Below are 19,653 nucleotides of genomic sequence, written 5' to 3' on the forward strand. Positions count from 1 at the left end.
AGTAATGGACGTTAAAAGTTTCAAAGTTTGGCAATCAATTTTGAAAAATATTTTTTTAAAATTTGGTAAATGTTTCTTTGAAAAATGTTTTTCAAAGTTTGGTAAAATTTTGGTAGATGTTTGTTGAAAATAGGAATGAGTAAATTCACTTTAGTCATTGCACTTTAGGGTATTTTCAAAGATTAGTCCCTAAGTTTCTACTATAAATACCCTTACCCATTTAGCTTCAAAATCATCCCAAAACATTTATTTCTTCCTATACTAGAGAGTTTTTTTGTGAGTAGTGAGTGTTTTGTAAACACCTGTAAATTTTTCTCTCTTAGTAAAAGATCTGCAGCAGCCCGGAGACGTAAGCACAATTGGCTGAACTCCGTTATCAATTTTCGGGTATTATTTTTTCGCTTTTATTTCGCATTCTCACTAATCTGGTTATAGAGAAATTACTTGTACTCGGTTTATTTTCCTAACAACTGGTAATCAGAGCTTTTGGTTGTGAATTTTGTCAAATTTTCTGTGAGGTTACTATTCATTATTATTCACGTGAATAGTGAATTTCGTGAATAGTGAAATTCGGTCGGCGATACGAGTTTGTCGACGGTGGTGTTCTAATACACGGTGATTTACAAGAATTGTCAGAAACGATCCAAACGAAGCCAGATTCGAGTGGGAGCGATGGCTGCAGACGAAGGGAATGTGAAAATTGAAAAGTTCGATGGTGCGGACTTTGGCTTTTGAAAGATGCAGATTGAAGATTTTTTGTACCAGAAAAATCTATATCAACCTCTCTCAGGAAAGCAACCAGAGGGCATGAAGGATGAAGATTGGGCTCTTCTCGACAGACAAGCCCTCGGAGTTATCCGACTGACGTTATCCCGTAATGTTTCTTTTAACATAGCAAAGGAAAAGACCACGGCGGGTCTTATGGCGGCTCTCTCCAGTATGTACGAGAAGCCATCGGCCTCAAACAAAGTTCATTTGATGAGGCGATTATGCAATTTGTGGATGGCGGAAGGGGCATCGGTGGCACAACACCTAAATGAACTCAACACAATCACAACCCAGTTGAGTTCAGTGGAAATTGAGTTCGATGATGAAGTTCGAGCTTTAATTCTCTTATCATCTCTACCAGACAGTTGGAATGCTACTGTTACAGCAGTCAGCAGTTCGTCGGGAAACAACAAATTAAAATTCGACGATGTTCGGGATCTGGTATTGAGTGAAGAAATTCGACGAAGAGAATCGGGTGAAGCATCAACCTCCTCAGCCTTGCACACGGAGTCTAGAGGGAGAACTTCAGAAAGAAATTCAAATCGTGGCAGATCAAAATCCAGAAGGGGCAAATCAAGAACAGGAAATAAAGATTTTACCTGTTATAATTGCGGCAAGAATGGTCACTTCAAAAGAGATTGCCGAGCACCGAAGAAAAATACCGGCGCACAGGAATCTGCCAACTTGACGGAGGAGACAGGTGATGCCATGATTTTAAGCGTCAACAGTCCGATTGAATCATGGATCTTGGATTCAGGGGCATCTTTCCACTCCACCCCATGCCGAGAAATCATGGAGAACTATGTCAGTGGTGATTTTGGGAAGGTTCATCTAGCTGATGATGAAACCTTGAAGATCGTCGGAAAAGGAGACATCCGACTAAAGCTGCCAAACCAGACCACCTGGAAGCTGACAGGAGTGAGATATATTCCTGGCCTCAAAAGAAATCTGATTTCTATTGGACAGCTTGATGGAGAAGGATATAGTACAACTTTTTCAGGCTGTGAATGGAAGATTACCAAAGGAGCACTCGTCATTGCTCGTGGTAAGAAGACCGGTACTCTCTATGTAACCTCAAATTTAGAGAATATCATTGCAGTAGCAGATGCTGATGGAAAATCAAACCTATGGCACCAAAGGCTCGGCCATATGAGCGAGAAAGGAATGAAGATACTTCTGTCAAAAGGGAAGCTGCCGGATCTAAAGAATGTAGATGTCGGACTATGCGAGGATTGCATCTTTGGAAAACAAAAGAAAGTCAGTTTTACAAAGATTGGCAAGACTCCCAAGGCAGAAAGGTTAGAATTGGTTCATACTGATGTATGGGGACCATCCCCTGTTCCATCTCTTGCAGGCTCACTATATTATGTCACCTTCATCGATGATTCAACAAGGAAGGTGTGGGTTTATTTTCTGAAGAAGAAATCAGAAGTCTTTGATACCTTCAGAAAATGGAAGGCCATGGTGGAAAATGAGACTGGTTTGAAAGTCAATCGGTTGAGGTCCGACAATGGAGGAGAGTACAGAGACAGTAGTTTCAGAGATTTCTGCGCAAACAATGGGATCAATATGGAGACAACAGTTCCCATAACACCGCAGCAGAATGGCGTAGCAGAGCGCATGAACAGAACTCTGAATGAACGTGCCAGAAGCATGAGGATACATGCCGGATTGCCCAAATTTCTATGGGCTGAAGCTATCAACACTGCAGCTTACCTGATCAACCGTGTGCCCTCAATTCCTTTGGATGGCGGAATACCAGAGGAAGCTTGGAGCAAGAAAGAAATAAACCTTTCACACTTAAGAGTGTTTGGTTGTATTTCTTATGTACACATAAACTCTGCTGAAAGAAGTAAACTTGATGCCAAGTCCAACAAATGCGTCTTTGTTGGTTACGGTGGTGATGAGTTCGGTTACCGGTTTTGGGACTACGAAAATCGAAAGATCATCAGAAGCAGAGACGTCATTTTCAATGAAAATGTGATGTACAAAGATAGGTCAACCGCAGAATCAAGTAATACCGAAGCTGAAACAAAGGAATTTGCTGAGTTCGAGGAGATTTCTGGAAATGATGTTCAGATCAATCCTGAAGCAGTTCAAGAAGAACCACACACACCAGAACTGAGACGCTCCTCCATAATTCCTAAACCAACCCAACGGTATTCGCCTTCTTTGCACTATTTGTTGTTGACTGACAATGGTGAACCAGAGTGCTATGATGAAGCAATGCAGGTGGAGGATTCAGTCAAGTGGGAGTCTTCCATGAAAGATGAGATGGACTCGCTTATGTCAAATAAGACGTGGGAATTAGTTGAATTACCACCAGGCAAGAAAGCGCTCCATAACAAGTGGATTTACAGGATCAAAGAAGAACATGATGGGAGAAAACGCTACAAAGCAAGATTGGTTGTCAAAGGTTTTCAGCAAAAAGAAGGTATTGACTACAATGAAATTTTCTCTCCAGTCGTAAAACTGTCTACAATCAGACTGGTGTTGAAAATTGTAGCTGCGGAGAATTTACATCTTGAGCAGTTAGATGTAAAGACAGCTTTCCTTCATGGTGATTTGGAGGAAGAGATCTATATGAGGCAGCCAGAAGGCTTCATAGAGGCAGGCAAGAAAAACCTGGTATGTAGGTTGAAGAAGAGCTTGTATGGTTTAAAACAAGCTCCTAGACAGTGGTACAAGAAGTTCGATAGTTTCATGAGTAGTAGTGGTTTTACCATATGCCAAGCAGATCATTGTTGCTACATCAAGAGGTTCGACAATAGTTTCATTATTTTATTGTTGTACGTTGATGACATGCTCGTTGCAGGCTCAAACATGCAAGAGATCATAAACTTGAAGCAAAAATTGTCGAAGCAGTTTGCTATGAAGGATCTGGGCGCTGCAAAGCAGATTCTTGGGATGAGGATCAAGAGAGACACAAAGTCGGGGACTTTGATGTTATCACAGGCTGAGTACATCAACAAAGTACTCTCCAGGTTTAACATGCAAGATGCTAAACCAGTAAGTACACCTTTAGGTGTTCATTTTAGACTCTCCAAAGACCAATCACCAAAGACGGAGGAAGAACGTGCACACATGGTGAAGGTATCGTATGCCTCAGCAATTGGAAGTCTGATGTATGCCATGGTTTGTACCAGACCAGATATTGCTCATGCAATGGGAGCTGTTAGCAGGAACATGAATAATCCGGGCAAGGTACACTGGGAAGCAGTCAAATGGATCCTCAGATATCTTCGGGGTACCACAAACAAAGCACTTTGTTTCAAAGGTGGAGATATGATACTGACAGGCTATGTAGATGCTGACTTAGCCGGAAATGTCGACATCAGAAGGAGCACTACAGGGTATGTCTATACTCTAGGAGGAACTGCAGTGAGTTGGGTTTCTCAACTACAGAAGATAGTTGCTCTCTCCACAACTGAAGCAGAATATGTCGCTGTTACGGAAGCCAACAAGGAGATGGTTTGGCTCCAAAGTTTCTTGGAAGAGTTAGGCAAGAAACAAGAAAACAATATCTTGTATTGCGACAGTCAAAGTGCTATCCATCTAGCAAAGAATCCGTCTTTTCATTCCAGGACAAAGCACATACAATTGAGATATCATTTTATCCGGTCTCTTCTGGAAGATGGGATTTTGAAACTTGAAAAGATTAGTGGAGCTCAAAATCCGGCAGACATGTTGACAAAGACGGTGACTACGGACAAACTGAAGTTGTGTTCAGCTTCAGTTGGCATGCTAGAATAACAAGACCAGACATGCTGTTGCATTGATCGAGGTGTGAAGACATATTAAAATCAGTCTTCAAGTGGGAGATTGTTAAAAGTTTCAAAGTTTGGCAACCAACTTTGGAAATTGTTTCTTTGAAAAATGTTTTTCAAAGTTTGGTAAAATTTTGGTAGATGTTTGTTGAAAATAGGAATGGGTAAATTCACTTTAGTCATTGCACTTTAGGGTATTTTCAAAGATTAGTCCCTAAGTTTCTACTATAAATACCCTTACCCATTTAGCTTCAAAATCATCCCAAAACATTTCTTTCTTCCTATACTAGAGAGCTTTCTTGTGAGTAGTGAGTGTTTTGTAAACACCTGTAAATTTTTCTCTCTTAGTAAAATATCTGCAGCAGCCCGGAGACGTAAGCACAATTGGCTGAACTCCGTTATCAATTTTCGGGTATTATTTTTCCGCTTTTATTTCGCATTCTCACTAATCTGGTTATAGGGAAATTACTTGTACTCGGTTTATTTTCCTAACAACGGAGGCCACCTGGCCCCTATGCTGGGCATCACCATGCATTCATACATACATACGTGGGTGTTTTCTATTGGTTTTTGATCCATTTCCCGCCTGAGTTTGGATACAATTATTCATGGATATGGAGTTATTGAAATGTGACGAGGAATTAATGGTGTTTGGTAGATCATGGAATTGAAAGATGTGATGCTTCAATGTGCTAATGGAAAGGGTTTATATTATTATGGTATACAAATTAGGATGGTTATGAGTAAGGTCGAGTCGGGATTTTGATTCATCCCGATTAAATTCGAAAATTAAATTCTTTTACTTTTATTTGATTTGATATAGTGATAGGGATGAGTCGGATCGGGTTGAATTTCTGGTTCACTCAACTTGATCCAAAAATTATAAATCTTCTACCGACCGGAAAAATATATAGTTTCCATCTGACTCGAATCCAACACGGTTTTTTGAGATAAAATTCAAATCCGACTTAACCCTACCTAAAATAATATATTTATTAAAAATATTATTTTTATTCAATAAAATAGGGATTTAATTGAAAAAATAATATATGGAGGGGTATTATTACAATTATCCCTAAATATATAAGGTAAAATTACAATTTTTTCGGTTCAAGAATTTTTCACCCTAAAACCCGAACCCAAATTTCATTTATCGAGTTGGACCGGATCGAAACATGTCGAGTCCGGGTCCCTTGCTCATCCCTAATATCAACTATAAATCATTTATCACTCTATTTATGAATTATAAGGAGGAGATTGTGGTGTAAAATACGAAATCAATATAGGGATATGTAAAGAGCACCATTGTCCATTGATTGGGGTGGGTGTCGTAGCAGATGGAGGGCTACCCACACATTGAACACCTTTATTCAAAAGATGCATGCGCTGCTGGCTTGCCTCGAGTTTACTTAAAGGCCTAAAGGAAGTATATATGAGGCATGAGCCCTTGTATTATGGAACCTTTGGCAAAGAAAAGAGAAATAGAAACAGAAAAATAATACATCTTGTAAATAAAGCAAAGTTTGCCCTCAACTTTCATTGGAGGCGTGCTCTTAATAGACTACATAATCAGAGAGATAGATGTATGATTTTATGTTGAGAGGATGAACTTGAAATTATTAAATTCTAAAATGCGAACTTAAACTTATAAAATTCCAAAGAACGAAAAAATATTTTTAATAAAAATATATAGAGAAAAAAATATAAAATATAAAGTAATTTTAAAATTTCAGCCGCGATTCCTTTACATAGGTTCTTCATATTTTTATAAACTTTCATGGAAGTGTACACGGAATAGCAAGCAAATCATAGAACCGCGCGTGGAAGCTAAAACCTTGCAATTTTCACACCTTCCTAGTAAGGAAGCGTGTATGGTCGTAAATGATACGAGATAGATCGCGAGTTATTTGAGTTTGATTTGGTCAAAGATCGATCAATATTCGAATCAAATGAATTTGACTCGAGTTCTTAATGAGTCGAAGATAACTCGAAAAATCGATATTGAATTTTTATTTTTCTATAATATAACTAAGATTTTTATGTATTTAAAGTTCATGTTTGAGCTTCGATTGAGATAAGCCTTATAATGATTCGAGTTCAAATTTTTTCGAGCTTCAAGTTTTTTATTTTAAATTCGAATTGCACTTAATAATTTTAAGCTCGCAAACTTACGAGTTGAGTCAAACTCAACTTTAAACTTTTTGAGTTGAATCGAACTTAATAATATTCGAGCTTGACTCGAATCGTTTACGGCTCTAACGGTTAGCAACGACTAATAGTTCTCCGTGGATCAATTACTTAAATGCAGTCCCTCAACAGGACAAACCGCAGTGGTTGGATATTTTCATGGTGGAAGCTGAGCGTTCACTCCACCTAAACTATTAATGTTGTCATTTGTTTTTAATTATATTAAAATTACCTTTCAATCGATAATAATTGACGGTGATCGTTATTGTTAACGATATGATTACCGATATAATCTCATTTAATTTATCAGAATTAAATTTATCATTTGACAATCAAATCTATTTAGATAAATTGCCTACAAATAGCCATCGTCATTCTGGTTGGACGAGTTGGTAGTAGATACTGTCGTATTCATAGACAGAACAGGAACTTGCTTTGCTCGTCTGTCCCACAGTGTATCCATTACCAAAAGATCATGGTACGGCGGATAAATGTTGAGATTAGTGCGTGATGAAGGCGAAGTGGAGTGCCCAGAAAGCACCAGTTGATGAAGAGGATAGTGCATTGTTTATATCAATCGATGTCACCTGGCCCCATGCCCTGCATCACCATGCATTCATACATACATACGTGGGTGTTTTCTACTGGTTTTTGATCCGTTTCCCACCTGAGTTTGGATACAATTATTCATGGATACGGATTTATTGAAATGTGACTAGGAATCAGTGGTGTTTGGTAAATCATGGAATTGGAAGATGTGATGCTTCAGTATGCTAATGGAAAAGGTTTATATTAGTATGGTATATAAATTAGTATGGTCATGAGTCGGGTTGAGTTAGGATTTTGATTCATCCAAATTGAATTCGAAATTCAAATTCGTTTACCCTTATTTGATTTGATCTATGTTTAAAACGGTCCCATCTAACTTGAAGTCCGACTCAATATTTTAAGTCAAAACTTATACAAAAATCATTTTTATTAGGTAAAATAAGGGATAATTATAATATTCTATTAGGTGGGGTCGAGTTTTTTCAGTCTAAACCCGAACCCGACCACACTCTTAAAAAATCCTACACAATCTGTTTTGAATTTGAATTTTTAAAATAAAAACGACTCAACTAGAAATATAATAGATTTTCTACTCTCAATCAAACTAGGTTTTCTACTTTATATAATCACTTTAAATTAGATCGAATTTGAATCAAGCTCTAACAAGTTACAAATTATCTCGATATCAACTATAAATCATTTATCACTCTATTCATGAATTAAAAGGAGATTGTGATTTAAAATTCGAAATCAATATAGGGTTATGTGAAGAGCACCATTGTCCATTGATTGGGGTGGGTGTCCCAGCAGATGGAGGGCTACCCACAGATTGAACACCTTTATTCTAAAGATGCCTGCGCTGCTGGCTTGCCTTGAATTTACTTAAAGGCCTAGAGGAAGTATACATGAGCCCTTATATTATGGAACCTTTGGCAAAGAAAAGAGAAACAGAAACAGAAACAGAAAAAGAAAAAGAATACATCTTGTAAATAAAGCAAAGTTTGCCCTCAACTTTCATGGGAGGCGTGCTCTGAATAGACCACAGTTTCTTCATATTTTTATAAACTTTCATGAAAGTGTACATAGAATAGCAAGCAAATCAATCCTGGAGTCGTAGAACTGCGCATGGAAGCCGAAACCTTGCAGCTTTCGCGCCTTCCTAGTAAAGCATGGGTAGGGCCGTAAATGATACGAGATAGATCGTAATTTACTGAGTTTGATTTGGTCAAAGCTCGATCAACATTCGAATCGAATGAAATAGACTCGAGTTCTTAATGAGCTAAAGAGAATTATTTGATACCTGACTTGAAAAACTCACTGACTAACTTGAAAAAACGATTTTGATATTTTATTTTTTTAGGCTTAATACCAAATTAAGTGCTCAAACTATACTTCAGTTCTCGAATAAGTGTCTAAACTATTTTTTGATCCATCCAAATACCTAGCGTTACAAACGTTACCAATTTAGGTGCTTACACCAACGACATAAATTTCCCCTGTTAAGCTACGTGTGTCACAATTTAGTATTTTGATATTTTTTTAAATATTATTATATTTATTAAAAAACTCTATTTTCTCTTAAATTATAAAAAAGCCCCAAAATACTTAAAATCTCCAAATCCTATCCTTAACCCGCTGTCGCCCCCATTTTCGGTCATGATCACCGCCGTCGACATAGTCCATGCCATCCTCTTAGTCATATGTCGTCGTAGTTGTCGTCGGTTGGTCGACGAGATCACGTGGGATCGCGATTTTCATCCTAGGGTTTGTGGGCTATAAAATGTTGATTCGCTATCGATTGGTCACGATTTCATGGGGGGTTTTGGTCGTCACGGGGAGATGAGGTTGGGTGGAGCTTTGTTGTTGGCAAAGGGTGATGATCGACGGGGTTTAGGGGTTGAAATGAAGGTTTTCAAAGTTTTTGGGTTATTTCAAAATGTTTATGTTTTTCTTTAAAAATATATATACTTTTAATTTATTTTAATTTTAAATAAAAAAATAAAATACCAGATTGTGACACATGTCACTTAACGAGAAAATTAATGTCGTTGACAGCCCGAACACTTTTGTTACGTTAGGCACCTGGATGGGTTAAAAAATAGTTTAGGCACCTATCCGAGAATCGATGTATAGTTTGGGCACTTATTTTGGTAATAAGCCATTTTTTATAATATAAATAAGGTTTTTATGTATTTAAAATTCAAATTTGAGCTCGAGTTTGAGCTTCGATCGAGCTGAGTCTAAGGATGTTTCGAGTTCAAATTTTTTCGAGCTCCAATTTTTATTTTAAATTCGAATTGAACTTGATAATTTGAACTTACGAGTCAAGTCAAACCTAACTTTAAACCTTTGAGTTGAATCGAACCTAATAATATTCGAGCTTGACTCGAGTCATTTACAGTCCGAACATTTTGCAATGACTAATAGTTCACCGTGGATCAATTACTTAAATGCAGTGCCTCAACAGAACAAACCGCAGTGGTTGGATATTTTCATGGTGGGAGCTGAGTGTTCACTCTTTCCAAGTTCGCCGTCAACACATTTTATTTTCTCATATTGCAAATATGTCCATCATTTTACTCAAAGTTTAGCTATCTTTATACTCCACCTCAATTATTAATGTTGTCATTTGTTTTTAATTACATTAATGTTACTTTTCACTTGACAGAAACTGACGTTATGATATTAACGTGACAGTCAATCATATTAATATAATAATCCACGATATTGATATAATGATTCATAAATAAATAATGATAAGACAGAGAGATTTAATTGATTTAGTATGATCTAAAGAGTAAGAGATTGTTTGTTTGCCACTTAATGGAATCGTTCAGCGCTGAATACTGAACCGTTCAGCACAGAAGTATATTCTGAATGATTCAGAGTCATTATCAAACAGCATGTCACATTCAGAGCTAATTCATACAGAGCCTCTGAATCATTCAGCATTTGAATTACTCAGCGTTTAATCATTCTGAAGTAAACAAATATCCCCTAAGTCTATTTTTTTTAAGAATCCAAGTCTAAAACTTGCTTGATGAGGTATAGTAAATGGGTTGTTCATTTGGGCAGAAGTGAAAAGAGAGGATAAAATTGGTTAAATAATTTGAGATCAGTGCGGGACAAACTCGTAACGTCTACATGATGAGTTTTCTCAAATAATTTGAGATCATATCAAAATGACGAGTTCTAAATTACTGTATCAAATACCGTAATTCTCAAAATAAAAAATCTGGTGCCGTATTGGTTAAATAATTAATCTGTCTATGGTATGGGCCAAAATTACCAAAAGAGGGTCAGGCAGAATGTTATCCAGTTTGAAGTATTGGACTGATCCTCGTAATATTGGCTACACTTTCACGTAAGCTAGGCCTCGTTAAAATGGCCTCATTTGTAGCTAGATGTTGAAGCCTGAAATGTGGTTGTAGCTTCACTTTTCTGCAAAATTTCCACTTTGAAGCCATTTTATTCTTTTAATCTTAATCTTTGAAACCTATGGATGGTAGGGAAGTATCGAGAGATGTCGACGGAGGCGATGGTCTCTTCTAAAAATTTCAAATTCTTATATATTTTAAATATTTCTAGCCAGTGGTTGAAGTAGACGAGGTGAACAATTCTGAGGATGACTAGGGTTGTATATGGGCGGGGCACCTGCTCAGAGTCCAAAATTTTTATTATATATTATACTTGTAAAAAAATGGTTTTATATTAGTTATAAGGGCCAATTATTTTTAATACTTACTTTTAAGGGTTTAATTTTGTTCAACATTTATTATTATGGGCTCAATTTTGTTCCAATATTTATTAATAGGGGCCAACTCTTATAATTTATTTTTCTTCTAATATTTTTTATAAGTGTCCAATGTTTTGTCAATATTTTTTCTAACATTTGTTATTAAAGGCCCAATTACTTTCAAAAATTATTATTAGGGGCCAATTTTTCATCATTTGTTATTAGGGGCACCATTTTAAAATTTAATTTCTTTTCTAATATTTATTTGTTATTATGAGTCCAAATTTTTCCGTACTTTTTATTACTAGAGGTCTATTTTTTTTCAATATGTGTTGTTATGAACATACTCATAAATTTGTTTTAATATTTGTTATTAGGAGTCTATTTTTCTTAAAACTTGTTAACATAGAGCTGCCCTTAAAAAAAATTCAACACTTGTTATTAGAAATAATTACTTAAATAACGGTGTAATACCCAAATTTTTGTTAGTGACTAAATTGTAAGTTTAGAAAGTTTGGTGGATAAAGTATAAACTTTGAAAAGTTTAGGGACAAAAAATTGAATTTTAAAAAGTTATATATTTTACCCCATAAATGAACGGTTTGGCCTAAAACAAGAATTTTCATGGTAATCAGATTTTTTGTACGTAATTTGCGTTAAAAGTTATAAAGTGATAAAGTTTGGTATAGAAATTGGATAGCCGGATCGAACCGGAATTTAACAAAAATTTGAAGGTGTTATATAAGGTTTGGAAATATTATTTCCATATTTTAGCTCACAGAAATTTAGCACATATCAGTGTAATTTTTCAGATTTGGCCGAACAGTGGAAATTTAGTGACTAAAATGTAATTTTTGAAAATTGCATGGCCAAAATAGAAAGTCAAAGGCAAATTGATTCATATTTGACTAAGGAATATTTTAATGGAAAATAATGCAATGACATTTGGTAATTATTAAGTTTCATTAATGGAATTTTGGAGATTTTTCATTAATTGAAATTTAAATTCAATTAAATTAGTTTAAATGACTTGTGTATTATGAAAATTACTAGAAAAATCAAGACCATCTTCGTCCTCCATCAGCTGCTGCCATGAACCCCTACAAGGAGAGAAAAAAAAATTCTTTCTCATTTTTGAGCTATTTTAGTAGGATTTTGGATTAAGTTGTGAAATAGAAAAATGTTCTCCATCAAATTCTCTATCTTTTGGTATAAGAAATACATGCTAATCATGCTTGGATGTTGAGATTTGATGATTAGGGTTTATGGATTTTGAATATTTGATTAAAGATTATTATGTTTTTGAGGTTGGAGATTAATTCTACGGCATGTATGATGATTGAAATTATTTGTATATGCTTATATTAGGTTGGGCCAACTTAGGGTTTATGGAGAATTGATGGAGTTGGATTTAATTTGTTGTTATGATGATTATAATAGCATGAATTTAATGTAAGGAATATGAATTCATGCTTGAAAGTTATCAAAAAGTCCACACTAGGTAACATGAAGCATTTGGCCATAGGAGATTAAATAAGGGAAAATATTGAAAAAATTCCTATAATGTAGAATTGATATTGGAATTGTTCTATGTGATTTAGAGATCATTTTGGAACAATTTGGAAGCTTGAATTGGAAAAGAGGCTTAATTTGCAAGTTGTGAGAATCAAGGGACATTATAGCAAGAATGTGATAATTGGGTATCTAATGTTAAATTTCATTTATGCAAGGATGGAATTTTTAAGTTGGAAAGTGTTTAGAACCAAATTTCAAATTTGGTAAATGTCAAGGTGGAATACGAAAAGTCCCAAAATTTAGGGACTTGTTTGTGAGTTTGGGACTATGTTGGTATTATTTTGAAAAAGAAATTGTAATGATGGAAATTTTATTTAGTATGCTGATTTTTGGGTTTAATTATTTAAGTTTGGATCAAATTACAAGTTTGTAAAGATTGGAGGTTGAATTCGAAAAGCCTAAGGAGTTTAGGATGAAATTTCAAATTTTTGAATGTTAAAGTATTGATTTGAGAAATTTATTAAGGTGTTGGAAATTTTAGTAATTAAGGTGAGATAATCATAATGGTGAAAGGGCGTTTATGAAGTTAATGGAAAAGTTAAGGCGAATTCTAGAAAGAATTCATAATTAGTGGCTTGATTGTGGAATTGAAAAAAAAAATTGAAGGTTTATGATGACAATAAATATTTTTGGAATTGAATGAATATTTTGAGAAGTTTGAAATTATGTTGGAAATATGATTTAGTTTCCTATCGAGTAAGTATCGATTTTATTTTTATAGATTTTTATATCAATAAGTTTGGATTATGTTAGTACGATACTAACATATGATTCGAATACTTGTGTTATTATGTAATGTTGTCAGGCTACGAAAAATCTAACGATCCAAATTACTCGAAAGGAAAGGAAAAAGCTCGTAAGAAGGTGTTTGTATAAAAGTTTTGTAGTGAGGCAAATGTGAGTGTAGTTTACTTATTTAATTATTCTGATCGAGGACAACTTGTGATAAGTCAACCTCATATTGTTTTAAAATTATAATTTATGTTTTAATTATGGATTATTTTCATAATATTTTTGTAAAGTTTATGAATGATTTAGGTTATGAACAGCCCAAGTTTATGTTTATGACGTTGAATTAAAAATGATTTTAATATTGAAATGTTGACTATAATATGAACTTGAAATGACTTGAAAGCTCATTTTATGTTGCATTGAGAGTCTTAGGTACAATTGGCATGCCATAAGGTGGAGTGAATCTGATTTTGATTTGGTACATTAGTGTACATTATGTGTAATACCGTTAGTGCAGATTATATGATTGCACTTGGAGTGCATAGTCTGATTTGATGACAGCACTGAAGTGTTTATTGCTCACACTCATCCGACTCGCATGCCTTGCATTCTCTTAAATATACTTTGGGTTATGAAAGATGTATGACTGGAAAGAAATGTTATATGATTATGACTGAAAATAAATGTTATATGATTATTCTATCAGACATTGATTATTACGATTTTTGATAAAATCATAAGATGATTCTTTTCAGGTTTATGATGAAGAGATAAAGTGAATAAATTGGTTTGAACGTTTTGAGATTTTATTTGATTTATTTTTTAATGTTTTAATTTACACATGACATTTTATATGTTTATTTCTCACATTGAGTTATTACTGTCTCACTAAGTTATACTTAACGCGTGATGGTTTTCATGCGTAGGTTTGGATAGAGATAAGGATGTGATGTGAGGAGCCTCTCGAGCATCTTTTTAGAGATCATCTATATTATCAGTATCAGTAAGATATCTTTGATGTTACTTTTGGCTGGCATGTATATTTATGTTATCCGTATGCTTTATCAATTTATTTTAAATGTTATGTAATAGTAAATTAGGACCACTTTATTTTGATTAGACTAGTTATATTCGTATTTATGAATGAGTAATTTATCATGTTTAAAATTATTTTAAAATTTAGTAGTGTTTAGGCAGTGTTATATAGTTTATGAAACAACACTAAATTGTTTAAACGCTGCCTGAAAACAGATTGGTTTTTCGATGTCAAATTATTAATTTATGATTTTATGTGGTTAGGGAAATAATTTTAAAATCGGAATAGAAATGTTTTAAAAGAAAACAAAATTTTAAGCATTTATGTTCAGTGAACGTGTGTCAAGTTGGTGTAATATCTTTAGCTCGTATTTCGAGATGTATACAGGCTATAGGTGTTACAAACGATCTGTAACCACAATGATGATCGTTATGCAATATGATAATAACATCGTCTCAAACCCGATATCCATAATTGTTATGTCCACACTAGCATATGTTATTAATAGTTCACAGTCACGATACTTGCACTGACCACAATATCATGTTTGATGTCCGCGATGGCGATAAACGCAACGCGACCGAAGACTCAAACGTAAATTGTAACTTAAATCCGTGATTAAGGGGCTAATTTTTTTGGTTCGCCCGAGGGCCACCAAAATCTTAGAAACAAGCCTGAGCATGATATCACGAGTTTAAATATAAGAGAATGTCACATCTTAAAGAGACGATAGACATTAATCTTGTATCGAAAAGGAAACATTTGTGCATTCAATCAGACATAGGAAAGAGGATAATAAAGTGTAAGAGTGACACATGCACATAATAAACAAGAGATGATAATATTTTTGAATCTGCGTCTGATTCAACCATGGCATGATCATGTCTACAGGCGCAAAGAGAGAGGTGCACATGGAAACAAGTGGGAACTTCACTGGTGAGTGGTGAATGTGAATGAACCCTACAAAACAGAAGGAAAAAGGAGCAAAGCTAAGCTATCGAGTGTGATAAAGATTAAAGAAGTGAAATCATGTATGAGAGGGAACAGGTTGGTTGAGTAAGGGACTTGGTTGTGAAAAAGAAGGGTTTTTTTTTTATCAAATGGGGTCCCTTCACTTTTACAAATATGTCTTACATGGAAATGGGTGAGCAATCATCTTCTGTTGAAATGACCTTTTTGCTTAATCAAGCAGTTTTGTTTGAATAATTATGCAAGAAAACATGGTGAATTCTTTTTACTACACGACCAATGTCCTATGTTGTACACATACGAAGATTTAAATCTCAGCTGATATACTATAATATTTCAGACGATTCTTACGTATGAATCGTCTTTTAATTATCTTTTTAACATATCTTAAAACTTCTCGATCTAACGTAAAAAACTCAAGATATACTCGTTATAGCGAAAATAGTAGAAGATTTTGATTCATTTTCGGGTAGGCATATAGGCATTCACATCATTCTGGGACACTTTGATTATCTTGTTGACAAAGAGTCTCACTCAATGCATCTTAGGTAAGGAAAAACACACCCTCTTTTCTCTCTTTCTTTTCCCAGTGTCCCTTTCCATAATTTGTGCTGTAATTATTGCTTCATTTTTCTCTCCTTTCCCAGAATATATAATTGTATGGATTCTTGGCTTTATGGAAATACTTGTTTGAGAGCGCGGGAAAGAGAGTTGGTCCCTTTAATTACGAAGAAAAACCAATCACAGTGCCTTGTAGGAGCCTGTTAACCACAGGAAAAATTTTGCAAATATTACACCAATCACAGTGCCTTGTAGGAAAAATCGACCTAGACCCGACTTGACCCGAATATATTAACATTTTAAAATAAATTGTCTAATTTTTATATTTTTAATAATTAGACAATTTATTTTAATAATATAAAAATAAAAATCCTTAAAAACTTAAATATATTATATAAATATAAATAAAATTAATAATTTAAACCTAGTTGGGTCGGGTTGGTTTTTTTCCACCTTAAACCCAAAACCAACCCATCCCAAAATTATTTATCATATAACCCGTCTTATCCCACCCCAAATCCCAAAATTTCAAAAAAAATTAATTAGGGTTGGGTCGGGTCCCCATCAAATTCGAGCTTTTTAATCATCCCTATATATTAATAATAATAAAAATTTGTATGGAGTATGCACAGTTAAAATATCAAGATAAATATCTTAAATAAAATAAACAATTAACCTAAAAAAAATTGGGTTTGAGGATGGAGATATGTCCACCTGACTTATGCATATATCCGCCGCTGCTCACCAGCTTTATCATGCATGTATATATGTATGCATGTATATATATATATATATGCATATATGCATGTATGTATGCATGTAGATGAGGAATAATTGTGGTCTACATGAGCCTCCTTTTTAGCTCTTTTCCTTTTTTATGTCAGACCGTTCTTCTTTCTTCTGTTGAATCATGACACTGTCCGTTACTGAATCGCTGTAAGGTATCCCACAACCTCGGTTCTCTCACCTCTTTTACCCTTAAATATTCAATTCCATTGTTATTGTATTATGTTTGCTTTGGTCACATGCATATTCAATTTCTATTTTCATTTACAAATAGGGATCATCAAATCATCATGGGTCAGGTCAGGTTAGGTTTTTAATCTATTTAATTCGATCTAAAAATTATAAATCCTTCACTCGACTAAAATTCGACCGAAAAAAAATATATACCTTTAATCCGTTCTGAACCTGACTTAGTTTTTTGAGATAAAATCCGAATCCGACATGATTCGACCAAACCCAAAATAATATATTTATTGAAAAATTATTTTTATTTAATAAAAATAAGAATTTAATTGAAAGAAAATTGTATATAGATGAGTATTATTGTAATTATCCTTAAATATATAAGATAAAATTACAATTTTTTTCAAGTTAAATATTTTTCACCTTAAATTCGATCCGGACTCAACCCGAACATAACTTTAAAAAATCCGACTCCGATTCGAATTCAAAAAATTTTAAAAATTCCGACCTTATTAGATTGGGTCGAGTCAAAACCAATAAAGTTTGGTCCATGCCCTCCCTAATTTACAAACCATTTTTATACTATAAAATTACAGCAATCTTTAGTTGTTTCAGCCTTAAAAACAGTAGTCTCCAGCAGCCTTAACCTTTATCTTTATTTTATTTATTTTTTCACATCCTTTAGTTCTTGTTGGAGATTATGTGAGATTTTGTCATGTTTCCCATGATTACACCTAAATAGTTTATCTTAGGGAAGGTTTTGCCATCTAATATTGTAATTTAATGATAACTATAATCATCTCTCATGTGAAAATTTGCTGAAATGTAGTTTAGTGGGAGTAATTATTATCTCTGAAATTTGCAGTTAATAACTATAATTATACTGGAGCTGCTTGACAATCCTGATTGAGTTATAAAGTAAGATTCGTCAACTCGGTTAACTCTAATTTTTTAACTAGACTCGCTCGAATACGGAATACTCACCTCCTAAGCCAATCTTTTGAGGTTTGTAGCTCTTCCAAACAGGAAGGCTTCGTTGCTTTTGATCTCTTTAGGGTTGTGCTCCTTCAGACAAGGTACAGTATCCATTAAGCTAGGCATCAAGATAATGTAACATCAAGGACATCAAAAGCAAAGTGTACTGCTTTACGGGATTGTCATATAACTTTGTCTTTACATTTTCAAATCAGGGTATAAAGCTAGGCTGCTCTGCTCTCTCTACTTGCTTTAAAATAGTTCATTGAGAAGTGTGGATGTCTTGTTTTTCCAGGGGCAGTTGAATTATAGGATCAAAAGGGTCTCAAGATCACATTTGCTCCCAAATTCCCAGTACCAGAATCTTAACAGGTTAGTATATATCCCTTCATGGTGTATGTAATTCACTTGCAGACACGTTTAGGATCATCCGAGAGTCATCGGTAAGTCCCGGTCGGTGTCGTTTGCTCGGTTTTTCATCCTACATCTATGATCACATAGTTTTTGTTTCTGTTTCAGGGATTTTGAACAATTGATGAATACGAGGTGTGATTCGGGCACTTATTTTTTAATTAAGCTCAAAGAAAGATTCGTTCGACTATGAGTGAGTTTGGTACTGAAAGATCGAGGCCATGGAACATATATACGAGTTCGGATCCGAGTCCATCTCAAGCAGTAGCAGCCGACAAGGGAACTCCTTGGAAAAGCTTTGGAACATCCATGAATGCAATTTCTTTTGGATTTGTTGCTACAGCCATCTTGATATCGATGTTTCTCATAATGGCCATCTTCGAACACCTTTTCCGGCCTAATCCCGCTTTCTCTTCACCCGATCACGTTACGAACGGTGCTTTACGACCCGGGACGGTTCAGAAACTTGGGAATCAAGAAAGGGTAGGTTCTTTATCTCATCAAGATATCAAGTTATATCATCTGCATCTCTCTGGTGTAACTGAACTGATGTTCGATGTATGTATTTATGTATGTATGAATGTTGTGATGGCAGGTATCGGCACCACACGCATCCGATTTCTCGGTAGTGATGCCGGGAGAGCGGCATCCGACCCACATTGCGCAACATGCTCCTCGCCCATGCCCAAGGGAAGGCATCTATTGGCCACCGCATGAACATAATTTTGTGTCCCCCCAAGTGTAATTACAAAACCAAGCAAAGCATCATCAAGGATGTATGTATATTTTATCAACACATGCTCACTTTCTATATATATATACTATCGTTATCCAATGAAAATATTGTATCTTGAAGCTGCTTTGCGAGAGAAATCTACTCCATGCTTTGCAGGATGTAGGAACAAATCTATTCTTGATAATAAACTTGCCTGATGAACAATCTGAAAGAGCAGAATCCCTCTTATAAATTCAGGGTTTGCAGAAAAAGGGTTTGCATTGATACCGGAAATTACAGAGGGGGAGTTTTCCGGGGGAGGGGGGGTTGGCCCACCAAGGCAAACGGGTAAATTATTTGAGAAAATAGGGCAAGTATAAGTTTGATCTATTGTATTTGCTACGGTGTCTGGAAACTCTTTACTTTGAGGTGACGAATTTTAATAAAATATATTTTTTTATTAATTTTTATCACATCGGGTTAAAATTTAAATTAAAAAATATTTTTTATTAAAACTCGTCACCTACGATATTAGGCTAAAATTGTCGGAATTTTCTAAATTTTGGGTCTTAACAACAATACCACTACCACTTGTATTTCTCTAAACAAAAATTATAAGGGTTAAATGATTAAGTAAAGGCATAATTCATGAGAGTTGCTCGAGTAAGGGTTTTAACCTTTTTAAAGGCATGTGTGTAACGTT

General features: G+C 34.9%; 1 protein-coding gene across 1 annotated transcript; it reads left to right on the plus strand.

Moving 5' to 3' along the window:
* The first annotated feature begins 18,085 nt into the window (after positions 1-18,085).
* On the plus strand, positions 18,086-19,312 carry LOC120177949. Its single transcript, XM_039183926.1, has 3 exons — positions 18,086-18,196; positions 18,344-18,718; positions 18,831-19,312. Exons 2-3 carry the CDS (start codon positions 18,425-18,427, stop codon positions 18,978-18,980), a joined length of 444 nt encoding a protein of 147 aa, XP_039039857.1. The 5' UTR covers positions 18,086-18,196; positions 18,344-18,424; the 3' UTR covers positions 18,981-19,312.
* The last annotated feature ends 341 nt before the right edge of the window (positions 19,313-19,653 follow it).

This window comes from Hibiscus syriacus, unplaced genomic scaffold (genome assembly GCF_006381635.1).
Source record: "Hibiscus syriacus cultivar Baekdansim isolate YM2019G1 unplaced genomic scaffold, ASM638163v2 tig00112343_pilon, whole genome shotgun sequence".
In the NCBI taxonomy this organism is placed as follows: Eukaryota; Viridiplantae; Streptophyta; class Magnoliopsida; order Malvales; family Malvaceae; genus Hibiscus; species Hibiscus syriacus.